The 13034-nt window shown below is 38.5% G+C and overlaps 1 protein-coding gene across 1 annotated transcript in view; it reads left to right on the top strand.

Annotated features, from left to right (window-relative positions):
• Stam (signal transducing adaptor molecule) overlaps window positions 1–9840 on the top strand; it is a 65815-nt gene extending 55975 nt beyond the window's left edge. The window contains exon 14 of the mRNA XM_021185179.3: window positions 40–9840. Coding sequence (XP_021040838.1) covers window positions 40–319 — 280 coding nt within the window. The 3' untranslated portion in view covers window positions 320–9840. The remainder of the gene's footprint in view (window positions 1–39) is intronic.
• The last annotated feature ends 3194 nt before the right edge of the window (window positions 9841–13034 follow it).

The raw sequence follows: 13034 nt of genomic DNA, 5'->3' as shown, positions 1-13034 counted from the left end.
CAGTATTTAGCTAATTAAGTGTTTTTTCTACCCCCACAGTGCAATGGTTAGTTCTGTTCAAGGAAATTCGTATCCTAGCCAGGCTTCGATATATAGTCCTCCTCCTGCTGCTGCTGCTGCTGCTGCTGCTGCTGTAGTACCTGTTCCTGTACCTGCTGCTGTTCCTGTACCTGCTGATGTCACCATATACCAGAATGCAGGACCTAATATGTCCCAGGTGCCAAACTATACTTTAACATCATCAACCCTGCCTCAAACAGGAGGCACCCAACAGCCACCTCAGCCACAGCAAGCATATTCTCAGAAGGCTCTGCTATAGGACTTGATGTTCCTCTTGGTGGCATATTTCCGCTGAATGCCACTGACAATGTTAGGAGATTCATTAACATCCTAAAATTTGCTTTTCCTCAGCTTATAAGAGTCTATCTTGGTCAAGTTCAAATACTCAAGAAGGTAGAACTGTCTTCAATTTGCACTGAATTTTTAGAGGAATGCCTCTTCCCTGAGGAATGAAACTACTTACAACATTTATTTCCTTTCATAATATGAAGAATTGTTACAAGATTGTTGTTGTCTTGTAAAATTACCTGGTCTGCAGCACTCAGAAGATCAACAGCTGCTGTGGCCAATGTTATCTGTACATGCATTGACATGTAACTTTGTTAGTGACCATTGGAATTGCAGTGGTGATCATGTGAATATATTTAACACCGTGTTAAATTAATTTACATTGTTTTACTTTAATCATGAACAAGTATGTTTGCTAATGTTTGGTGTAAATTTAAGATAAGTACACTATCTTTTTAAGCTGCAAGAGAACTAAATTGTAGCACACTGACCTGAAGGCATTGTCCTGTTATAGTGTCACATTAAATTGAACCTTTCTTTTACTAATTATGAACAAACCATGTATGTTATATCTTCCTGTAGCTTCTGCCCTCTACTGGTTGTCACCACACCAGCATACGGTAGCCACAGTTTTGGTGCAATTAGAGGAGAATAATGTTCCTTTTAAACTTTTATATTTGGCATGATGTTCCAGGTATTGTGGACCATGAGACAAAAATTAGTCTTTGTATTTTATTTGGAAAGAAGTAAGGGCATTGATTTCCTTTGTCGTAGTTGACCGTGGTGATTAGGGATTAGGTTTTACTGTGTTTATTGGTAGAAGTGACACCAAAGATACAGGTGATGCACATGGAGAATTTTCAACTGGAAAGAAAATGAACTAACACTACATTTTCAGTCTCCTGTCATTTTTAGGATATAAACAAAATTTGATTCACTTGTCTTACCCCACTAGTTTTTTTTTTAAATGTCGTTGATACATTGTATCTTGTAATTCTCATTAAAATGGATATAAATAGGTGTTTCAAAGTAATTTATATTCTGATTTTGTTTAATAGTTTATATATTTGTTAAGTTTCAAACCGGAGTCTAAGTTTTTCCCTCTTTGTCTGTCTCTGTCTCATTTGAAGGTCTAATAGAATTATCTTTGCTTATTTAGGAGTAATTTTAATGAATTACTTTAATCCATACAAAAATTCCACTGATATTTTAGACATAAATATTTATAATTCCCCTGATTGTACTATTCTATTATTTAAATAACCTAAAATTTCAGTATCACGTTTATTAGACCTTAGTTTCCCTTCTGTGGATGCATATTACATTTGCATTTCTGAGACTTGGGTGTTTTCTTTTTGACAAATGACTTCAGCTTTGGCAAATAGTATTGAGGGTGATTAACTCACAGGTTCATATTTACAGCCCTTTTTTGGTTTTTCGAGACAGGGTTTCTCTGTGTAGCCCTGGCAGTCCTGGAACTCACTCTGTAGGCTGGACTCGAACTCAGAAATCTGCCTGCCTCTGCCTCCAAAGTTCTAGGATTAAAGGCATATGCCACCACCACCCAGCATATTTATAGCTCTTTCACTCTTAAGTTTACTTGAGTTTAAAGTATGTCACTATCAATTAGTAATGTTAAGATTTAAGTTTTTTTTTTAATAAAACTTCATAAGCAGTTTGATTATAATTTTTTATTATGATTTAAATTTTATGGTATATGTGATAGACTTTTCTTCAAGTCATACTGTATTTTCCTTGTATTTTTATAAGTTCTTGTTTTACAACTATATTTCCATTTTAATTTTGATACCTTCATGTGAAAAAAACAAAATGTTCTCCAGTATGCATCTTATCCTTTAAGTCTGTCAGTGGTGAAACGAAAAAACAAAAAGCTACCCATTTTACAATGCATATATATACTTTTTCATTATGTATTAGATTACCAAGCATATAAAGAGATGAATAAATAGCTGGTATGGATTCTGTCTTAGTTACTTCACTTGGGTAACCCGGCAGAAAAGGTCAGGGGTAACGAAGCACCAACCTTTCATCTTTCAAGTGCCATGACTAGGGAACAAAATGGGGCTGACAGGGATTCCATATAGTTCTCTTCTAAATTCTATGCAAGTTGCACTTCACAAAAACCTTTGCTGGGTGTAAAGATGATGCGCACCTTTAATCCCAGCACTCAGGAGGTGGAGGCAGGCGGAGCTCTGTGAGTTTAAGGCCAGCCTGGCCTGCCGAGTAAGTTCTAAGCCCACCAGGCTACATAGTGAGACCCTGTCTCAAAAACCAAATTGCAGCAACAACAGCAACACATTTTCATTAACAGCATAAATAGACTATTTTTAAAAAGCTTCTGTAGAGTAAATGTCTATGGGTTTATTACTTTTTAAGGTTTGAGAAATGTTTTTATAGAAATGATTCCTAAAGGAGACAGACTACAGCTCTGTCCTGTGCTACAGTCCTCATACAGTGTTGGGGTGACAATATGTCAGTGCCTGAGATCAGTAGCTGTGGCCTGTGTGCATGCTAAGAGGATTTAATAGACTTTTCTGACCCCTTGACTTTCTATCACTGTTCCCTGTCACCCATACTTAGCTAGGGACATTTTTCTAATATGTGCCCAGACATGCCCTTCCTACTCATTTCTTTCTTACTTCTGGAACATTTCTTTCCTCTTCCCTTTTAATCGTCAAAGTGTTCAATAAATCAGCATCGTTCATTTCCAGTATAGAGGGCTTTCATGGGTGACATCTGTCTCATGGAACTTAAAAATAGTCTTTGTCCAGTGCTTAAGTTTGTGTTAGATGAGTGTCCTGCATACTAACCTGTGCAGCTGTAACAAACTGTAGAAATTATTTTCTAATAAGAGTTTCATTGGTATGATTGGGCACATTTTCCCACGGTGTACATTAAAATCATTTTTTTTTTTACTTATTACCTTGTTTACTTACCAGTTGTATAATAATAATAGTAACAGCAACAACTTCCTGTGCACCTCCTTCTTATGTTAATAACAAAACCTAGGGTTAAAATTTTTGATTTATTTGTCATTTTCTAACAATTTTGTTAGGTTTTTAATTTTCATTTTTGGGCTTGATACCTGCTTGTTTCTCTTAGTATAAAGAATATATAAAAGGATCTATCTTTGTTTCTTTTTTCTCAGGTCTTAATTTTCAGTTATCTTCCCTTGGAAGGGGAGTAGGACCTTCCTTGGCTGCTGTTATGGGTGGTGCTCTACCCAACCGCTGTCTGCTCAGAGAAGTTTCAAGCCTACAAAGCACCAACTACACAAATATTCTTCCTCTAAAGTCACTAATTACTCACATTTTGCCTCATCTTTTTGTGTATATTTATGTACATGTGTACTTGCATGTAGATTTACATGTGTACACACACACACACACCTACTTTTGAATAGGTAAACATGCTATAGATAGAAACTGTATGCATGATTACTTCATGATGCTTCCTGTAAAAATCAGAACAGCCTCCCATGTAACCTAAGCCACTGTCATGTCGGGGAAAACTGACAGTGGTTCTTAAGATGAGACTGTCCTCCAAGCTGTCTTAAATATGTGTATTTACGTATCAATCTATATAGTCTTAAATCTAGGATTCATTCCAGGAATACATGCCACCTCCATAATGTCCCTTTACTCTGCTAGGTTAATCCTCATTACTGTCTTTCTCTACTCCTATGTTGGCTTTTTAAGATTCACAATATATCATAGAATTTCCTACATTCTGGGTTGTCCGTCCTTCCTCCCTCCCTCCCTTCCTTCCTTCCTTCCTTCCTTCCTTCCTTCCTTCCTTCCTTCCTTCCTTCCTTCCTTTGTAGTATCATTTAATTTAATTTTTTATGTCCCATGAACATTCTTATTTATTTTATTTTTATACAAAGTATTGTAAATAAAAAGCACATACTAAGATTAACCAGAAGGAAAGATTTATTTCTATACAGTTAAAATGGGCATTCAGAACAGAAGCTGTGGAGTTTCTATTAGATTTTACACTTTCACTTTCATACACATTTTTATTTATCTACCACCCATATCTGAACATCCATTCTCATTAAAGTGACTGTTATTCCTAAAAGATACATAAATTAGAACTCACATGACTGTTTTAGAAGTAGTGAAGATGTGAATCAGAAGGCTAGAAGATGTCTCGGCAGATAACAGCATTTTTCATTGTCATACAAGATTGAGGACTGAGTTCAAATTGCTAGCACCAACATAAAAAACTAGATGTAGGATCAAACCTGCTTATCTCCAGTTTTCAGTGTGAGACCAAGTCTTAAGGGTATAAGGCAGCCAGTGCATACTAGAGCAATACACCTGGTGTTCTCTGACTCCTCCTGAGTATGAGTAGGGGCAGTGTGTGTGTGTGTGTGTTTAGACTGCACGTAGACCACACAAGCATGCATGGAAGTAGTGAGACTAAATTTTCAGGCTCATTTCAGAAACTGCACATACAAATAAACTTGGTTAACCTTGCAGTTTCTGCTGGCGTGTATAACCAATTAATCTGTGGTCGCTGAGGCCAGAAGAGGGCACTGCAGTTTTGTTTTAAGAAACTGTTAAAAAACCGATTAGCTGCTTTCCTCTATTATCACCATAGTAAGCTTTTCTCAGTGATTCACATACCCATTCAGGGTGGGTAGCTTCGAGGTAATTCCATAAGTGCTATAGTGTAGAAGGCTATATTTTCAGTTACACACATTTGGTTTGCTTGGAAAGATTTCTCCTTACCCTCTTGTCAATACAAACATGCTAAGAGGTCAAGAAGTTCTTTCTTTTTAAAAATCTGAATTGTTAATCATCTCCATCTGATTACCAAATTGGAGTCAGATTCAGTAAAGCATAGTTTTAAGTTAGAAACATGCAAGATCAACAGTAAAAACTAATAGGTTGTGGTGAATCAGAATCCAAGTTCTATTTCAGTTGGTTAATGGATTTTATAGGTGGGTTCTTTATCATAGACCATTGTGTATCTTAAAGATAAACATGATAGATACTGGAGATAGTATATGTATCTGCAAGGTAGGTCACATCCCAGATGGAAAATTTATATAAAACATATATAAGATATGGCTACTATTTCGCCAAACCAAAATTAGTGAAAAACTAATGAACACATTCAAAGGAGTTGCTAAAACTGAAGAAGTAAACAGATACAACTATATTTGCTTTTAAGAGGCTTCTTAATAGCACATTCACACATATAATTGCATAGTATAAGATAAAATCATGGCATTAACTTTCATTATAAATGTCTCAGTTGTCATAAAGATTTCTTGAAAAGGAAGTGCTTGATGGTAGTGATAGCATTTTGTACTTGAGATATAAATGAAACATTGAATATATATATATTACATATACACACACATACATGCATACATACATCCTTAAATGGAAATTTCAGTTTCTTGTTGTAGAAATTCCGAGGACTATCACATAGATACAGCTTTTCTTAAGTGAGCATTCTTGGTCAGTAGATGATCTTGGGCAGGTCTGTGGTTCATCCCAGACCAACCTTCTCCTTGTTGGAGATTTACCTACAGACTCAGTGCTAGCTTCACTTCCCCTCTCCTGTCTGACATGTCCAGCCACTCAGGACATAACCTGTACTGACGTAGATGAGGACAGAGAGTGGGACAGTGCTGCCGCACTGGGCTTGTATGGTTCTAGCATGGCTGTGAGAACTTCCCTTCTGGACATGCTTTGGGTATACTGAAGCTGTCAGCAAGCCAGGGAGCCTTCTCCCATGAGCTTAACCTTGCCGAGCATGTGCTCTCTTGTCAGAAGTGCTGTCCTTTGTAGTCATTCCTGTTTATTGGTTCTGAGCTGGCAGTAATCGTCATACCCAGCCTTGCAGTGCTGGGCATACTTGAATAACCAAAGAAGAAAGGTAGCATGAGACTGAGGATTTACTGTTCTCGGGGTTCCAGTGCGGAGTGTGGAATTTTGGTCCTCAAGCAAAATGGAGGCAGTGCATCCTCTCGTTAACACTGTTGTGTCTTCTCGTTGGCCATCATACTGCTCAGATACTATAGCATTGTGACACTGTAATTTTTGTCCTTGGTGCTGATTCAGAATGTTTTGAAAATATTCTAGATGAAGTAAAAGGTCACCATCCTAAATGGTGACGAAAATGCCATTCTGCCCCGTTTAGTTGCAAGTTAGCCATCCAGAGTGTCAGCTACTGTGTTGATTTATTTAATGATAGCGATTATGTGATTTATTTAATGTAAGCTACTACGTTGATTGTTCTGATGAACTTTTTTTAGTGTTATTTGTGTCTCACACAATAATCATACAGAATACTGGGGTTCTGTTGTGACATTGTCATACTTGCATGTTTGTACCTTGGTCATAATCATTCTCTATTACCTACTCCCTCCCACTGCTCTGCCGGTAACTCTTATCAATGTTCTTGTCATCTTTTATTTTATTTTTATAGGAACATAGAATAATTCTAAGGATAAAGTATATACTTGACTTTAGGAGGTTAGATATTGTTGGTATTTTTTTCAATTTTCTGTTATAATGGAGCTAAAGATAAAGATATAATGGCTTACTTCAAGTACAGAATGTGTGTGTGTGTGTGTGTGTGTGTGTGTGTGTGTGTGTATTTTCTCTCGGTAAGCTGTTGATTTGGGGAAGAAGAATTTTTTTTTGAACATTGTAACACAGGCTGGCCTTGAACTCATTCCCCATCATTTTATCTCTAGACCAGCCTTTTTTTTTTTTCCCCCTGTCTCATTATAAAGTTTTTCAGAAATAGCCCCAGAATGAATGAAATACTCATGGGTGTTTTTTTTTTTTTTCCTTCAATGGTGGAATACTTCTCTGTGTCACAGTAAATACTGACTTTATATCAGTTTCTTTTTTCTTTACTTTAAAAACAACTCATAGTCCAATAAAACTTAGATATTTTAATATCATTATGAACATCAGGGCCATCTTTTATTTATGTAGTTGCCAAATATGAATTCAAATGGAGAGAGAAGGGGTCCCATGGATTCTCTCAAGTTAACCTTGTATGCATTTGAAGTGGAAGGACCTGTCTAGCATGGATAGAACTCTCTTAGGCAGTAGATCCAAGTTTAACTGTTTGCTAAGGATAGAGAAAATGGTCAAGTACAGTTTTACTTTTGTGCTTATCTTTCAGATATTTAAATTATTATCTCAAAAGTATTAACATGATGGGAACAGATTTTGTTTCTGATATTCATCCAGAGTTTATAATAATTTATACTGATTTATATCTTTGCAACACGAAGAAATACCTTCTTAAACTTTCTGAGAAATATTGAGATGTGATTATGTTTAGTTTGTGAGAAAATTTAAATGAAGTATTCAGTTCAAGCTTGTTTTATGTATAATTCAAAATGGCAGAGAAAATTGTTTTAAAAACCAAGCCCCCAAAAGGAAGCTGAGATGGTGAGGAGTGAAAGAAGCTATGTCAAGGGATACGTTTGGTGGTTCTGTCACGTGTGAGCATCCCAAGGAAGCGAGCATCACAAGGTCTACAATGTGAGAACTGCTGATGCCCATTCTTGACTAAGACAAACGACCAAATTAAGGTTGAATAGCTCTGTCCACAGTATATTTGGTGCCTTCTTAAAGTTATTTAAGTATCCCCTTTATTTACTCATTTGTGACGTACAATCAAGTGCTAGTTATAGCTCCTTAGTTTCTCTCTGTTATTCCAGAGCTATCTTTTGAGAAACATACAGTGCTCCCCAGAATGGTTTCAACCAGCTGCAGAGGAACTTAGACAGTGGTGGTCCTTTCCAGGAGCAAGACCTGGATTTCTTTTTGATGCCTACAGTTGTGTTGAATAGCTAGTGTCATTAGGTTCTGCTATAGTGCACACTGTGTCCTAAAAGTCACTGAACTGGGAAGATGATACAATAAAAAGTCCCTTAGGATTTATGCTGAAATTAGGCTGGAAACACAGCATTCAAGAACTTGAACAATGAATGAACCCAGCTCAGGGTCACACATGTTAAATGGCTCAGGTGGAAATACATGAACACAACAATAAATACAGCACTCTACCTCTGGAAAGAGCAGACCTATGCTGTAGAAATGGGCATAGCAGGGGTTACAGCCGTCCTTTACGTGAGCTGTGAGAAAAGTCAGCTGAAAGAAGAGAAGTGACCTGGCTAGGGATGAATGTGACTAAGCACTGCTGGATTTGAGGTCACTGGGAAGGGTTCAAAGTATGTTACATGTGTGTTCCATGGATTCTAATGATGGCTGTGGTTTCCCACGGGTTACCTTGTGTTTCCCTGGATGATGTCATAGATAAGCAAATGCGGATTTTCATTTTGTTCATACAGTCCCAACATGTGTCTGTTTCCTGGAGCAAACTTGTGTTTTTAAGCAAATACAACAATACTAACCCTAGAGGTCATGTGAGGCCAGAGAGAGTGGTTCTTTCCCACTTATTTACTTCTTTGGGAAAATATCCTTTATCTGTTTAAGCAACCGATGTGAATTACAAATAACCTCTGTGACTAAAAATGTTATCTCCTCTTAGCAGATAATAAACATTCCAATTAAAACATGAACAACTCAAAGAACTATTTTATGTTTTGTCTATAATCTTGGAGAGATAATGCCCATCAATACTATCCTCCAGTCCAAAATAAGGATGGAACGGAAAATTAGGATTCATCTTTTTCCTAATTAGTCAGGTATAAAAATGTTTATAATGCAGTTACTTTAATTTTGTAACTGTTAGCTCTTCATTTGGTTGACTAGACTGAGCACAGAGTTTTCAAGGTTTATTAACAGTCTAAAGAATTATATTTTCATAGTTGCATATCCGCAGACCAGGCAGTTTGAATCCATGTCATTAAGAGCTCATTTTGGTGTTAGTAGAAAGTTAGTGCAATCTACCCAAAATCTGTCACAGAGTATACACGGAAGTCTTTTGCCAAAGTCTCTGACTCCGGTGTTCCTGAAGCTCATTTTTAGTATAGTTTGGGATGTTTAATAATGATGTTGCTATGTTTGGAATGTTAAGTAATTACAGACAACTCATATGTTTGAATAAATGGCCCTCTCTAGTGGGCTATTTTGGGAGGTTATACTTTTGTCAGGAAGTGGGGTTCTAGGAATCGAGACTTGGGGTATATCCCTGCCCTGCATTATTCTAAATGCTCCTGTGCCATCGAGCCACCCACCAGCAGTTCTTCCCCAATGTGAGGGACTTTTGTCTTCCCAGACTGGGAAACAAAGTAAAGCTCTTCCCTGTTTGTTTCCTGTCAGGGATTTATTTACAGCATGGAGGCAAATCACTGAACATAGGTGCTGAATTTAGAGATGAAGGCACCAGGCTGCACTGCACACTGTCGGATCCAGGCTATAAGCAAAGTATAGCATTCCTAAATGGTGTGGGAAATGTATACACCACAGGTGCTTTTATGAAAAGACACATTTCTAATCCAGACTGGCTTGCCAGTAGTCCAGTGGTCACCAGCAGTCCCACGATGCCCTTGTCTCCAGTATCCATCACTAGGCATAATTTAGGTGAGCCAGCTGTCCCTTTTGGCTCCCAGAGATCAATCTACCTGCCTTCCTTTTGAAGCTACAGATCATACTTTCTCATTACTTGATCTATGTGGTGATTGTGAATGATTTGCAGCCTGTCTTCCGTGACTTGCTTTGAGTATCAAGGTTGAACCAAAGAAGCCTTGACAGCTAATATCTACGTTTGGGTTCCTAGGCACAAATGACGATGTGATGTTTTTCTGAGTCTAGCTTGTTTTACTTTACCAGACTCTCCAGATTCTCGTTTTCCTGCAAACATGCTTATATTCTTAGTTGAGTAGACCTCTCTATATAATGTTTAGCCATTTATGAGTTGATGGACCACAGGGGCAATGGACACCCTGCTGATTCCATGGCTTATTTCGCTGTTGCGAACTGTGAGTTGGTTTTATTTTACCCCGGTCAGAATGACTCTGAGAACCATATCAAATGTGAAAGGTGTGGTGGGACAGAAGAAGCCTTTATACATTTCTTGCTGGGGATGTAAATTGATCCAGCCACTATGGAAATCAGTATGGAGGCTCCTCAATAAATTCAAAATAGCAATACCATTTGATCCAACTCTTACATTTCTGGGTATATATATATATATATATATGCCCAAAAGAATCAAGCCAGCACACAGTTGATATGTCTGTGCATCCATGTTTATAATGGAAGCTGTTCACAATAACTTTGGAAATCAGCACGTGGCTTAGAAGCACTACAGTAAGCTAGCTCCCATTCTGCCCTTCATTTATCTCAGAATTTCATTTAATACAAAAACCCAAAATGAAAAATTTACCAGAAAAACACAACTGTTCTTGCACTGAAAGGTAAATGTAGAAGCCCATGGAAGCTGAGTATTGAACACCCTTGGATCTGGAGTGAAAGGGTTGCAAGCCTCTTGACCTAGGCTAGAGGAACGTAATCAGGTCCTCTAGCTGCAGAGCCATCTATCTATCCAGCCCCTGGTGTGCAGTTTCTTGAACACTCACATCTAACATCATCATCTTGCTTTTCCTACATGAAACCACTGACCCAGGGAATGTGTCACCCTTCTGATGGCTAGGAATAACCAATGCCAACTTTATCTGAAGTGGGGAGATAGATTTTGTTCAGAAACAACTATAGTAGTTGCAGACATGGGCTATGGGATATAATAGATTGGGGGAGTCGAGGGTAGTCAATGGATGAGAAATTACTAAGAGGAGACTTCAGAGGTAGGGAGAATTCTGGGGAGTCCAGGCTGGGATGGTCAGCTGCATAAGGTTGGAGTTGTCTCTAAACCAACTCAGTAAGAATAATTATTTTAAGCCGGGCGTGGTGGCGCACGCCTTTAATCCCAGCACTTGGGAGGCAGAGGCAGGCGGATTTCTGAGTTCGAGGCCAGCCTGGTCTACAAAGTGAGTTCCAGGACAGCCAGGACTATACAGAGAAACCCTGTCTCGAAAAACCAAAAAAAAAAAAAAAAAAAGAATAATTATTTTATTCTTAGATTTGTTATATTTTTCAAATTGTGTACAAGTGTGGGCCCGGTACTCAGGGATGCCAGAATAGAGTGTTGGATCTCCTGAAGGTAAGAGTTCTAGGCAGTTACGAGTAGCCATGTGGGTGTCAGGAACTGAACCTAGATCTGTGGCAATAACAGCAGTAGGTGTACTTAATCACTGAACTATCTCTCATGCCCCAACAGGGATCTTTCAAACTGGCCTCTTTAGGCTAGCAAGGATCTGATCAAGGTCAAGGACTCAGGAAGATGGATCAGAACACCTGGCTGAAGACTGATCAGGGAGAGCCTGGTTTCCCTCCGTCTTATTCATATTACCTCACTCCATAACAGCTGTGCTTCCTGCTTCAGTGAGATTGGACCCAGAACTTCACTGCCCATTTGGGCCACTGGGCATTTGTAATGACTTAATGTTATTGTAGAACTGAGTTTAAGTCTTAGTTTGGATTCAGAAAATTTAGAAAAATTGATATAGATTAATGGGCTTGAGTTTACTACTAAATGAACTGGTTATATAGACCAGTTGCTGTTTTAATGAGACTTTATCTCACCATTGTCACACCATCACATAAACTAGCATTTTGGTGGTGTGTGTGCTTCATGTTTTCTGAAGTGGCTACTACAAAATTGAGTCATGACTCATTTTTTTTTTGTCTGTGGTTTTGTTTGTTTCTTTGTTTTTTCATGCTTGGACTGGAAATCTGTGCCTTTCATAGAGAAGGGCCTTCTATAGGGGCTTTACATAGATTGGTGTACTCACAGGACAATTGACAAAATCTAAATGAAGACATGACAGAATTTGTTAGGTGGTTCTCCATAGGTCTTTTGTGTGTCTGAACACCTTGCAGGCAGAGGTGTTGACTTTAGGAGCAAAGAGCAGCTTTGGAAGATGTGGTTAGTGTGTTTCTACAGAGCCAGAGGCAGGCATGTTTGCCAACATAAAAAGACTGGGACCTCTAAGCTTAGGTTCCTGTCTTTTTCTGTAGCCCATTGCATGCACATGTGTTGCCTGGCCATCCTATCTCCCTTGTTCCCAGAAGGAGATGCCAATATTGTGGCCACTGCCAATGCTGTGAGTAAGTGGTCTTATGTCTTCATGCTCTGCCACCACTTGAAGAACTAAGCTTTTCTTTGCAAGTAGAATAAAAACTCAGGCCCTTTATAGGTCTTGTCAGTGTGTTGGGTAATTATAATACAATCAAGCAATTGTTCACTATGTAACAGAATTTAACATGCTCTCAACTAAACTTGTTCCAGAAGAGATTTGGGTGCCTGTGGCTTCTGCAGAATTGGAAGGAAGATTTTTGTTTTGTGGCTTAATCTGTGTCGGTGACCAGATTCTCCTGGGAGCAAGACTCTGATGGATGGTTGTGACATCCTCTGTGCTGTACTGAATGCATTTGCATTCTTCACAGTGGCTCTCTGCACTTTGCTTTTCCTGGGCCTGGGTTTGATCATCTACCAAGTAAGAGGATAGTGTCCCTTAAAGTCCAGGTATATTACCTCCAAGTGACAGAGGGAAGGAGCCCAGTGTTGATCTCTGGCCACCATATGTCCATAAACTGGGGATCACATCTGCACATGCACACATGTGCACATGTGCATATAACACACACACATAGAGA

Source organism: Mus caroli, unplaced genomic scaffold (genome assembly GCF_978045245.1).
Source record: "Mus caroli unplaced genomic scaffold, Mus_caroli_1 scaffold_2, whole genome shotgun sequence".
Classification (NCBI taxonomy): domain Eukaryota; kingdom Metazoa; phylum Chordata; class Mammalia; order Rodentia; family Muridae; genus Mus; species Mus caroli.
The sequence above is the reverse complement of the archived record's forward strand: the minus strand, read 5'-3'. Positions and strand labels throughout refer to the sequence as shown.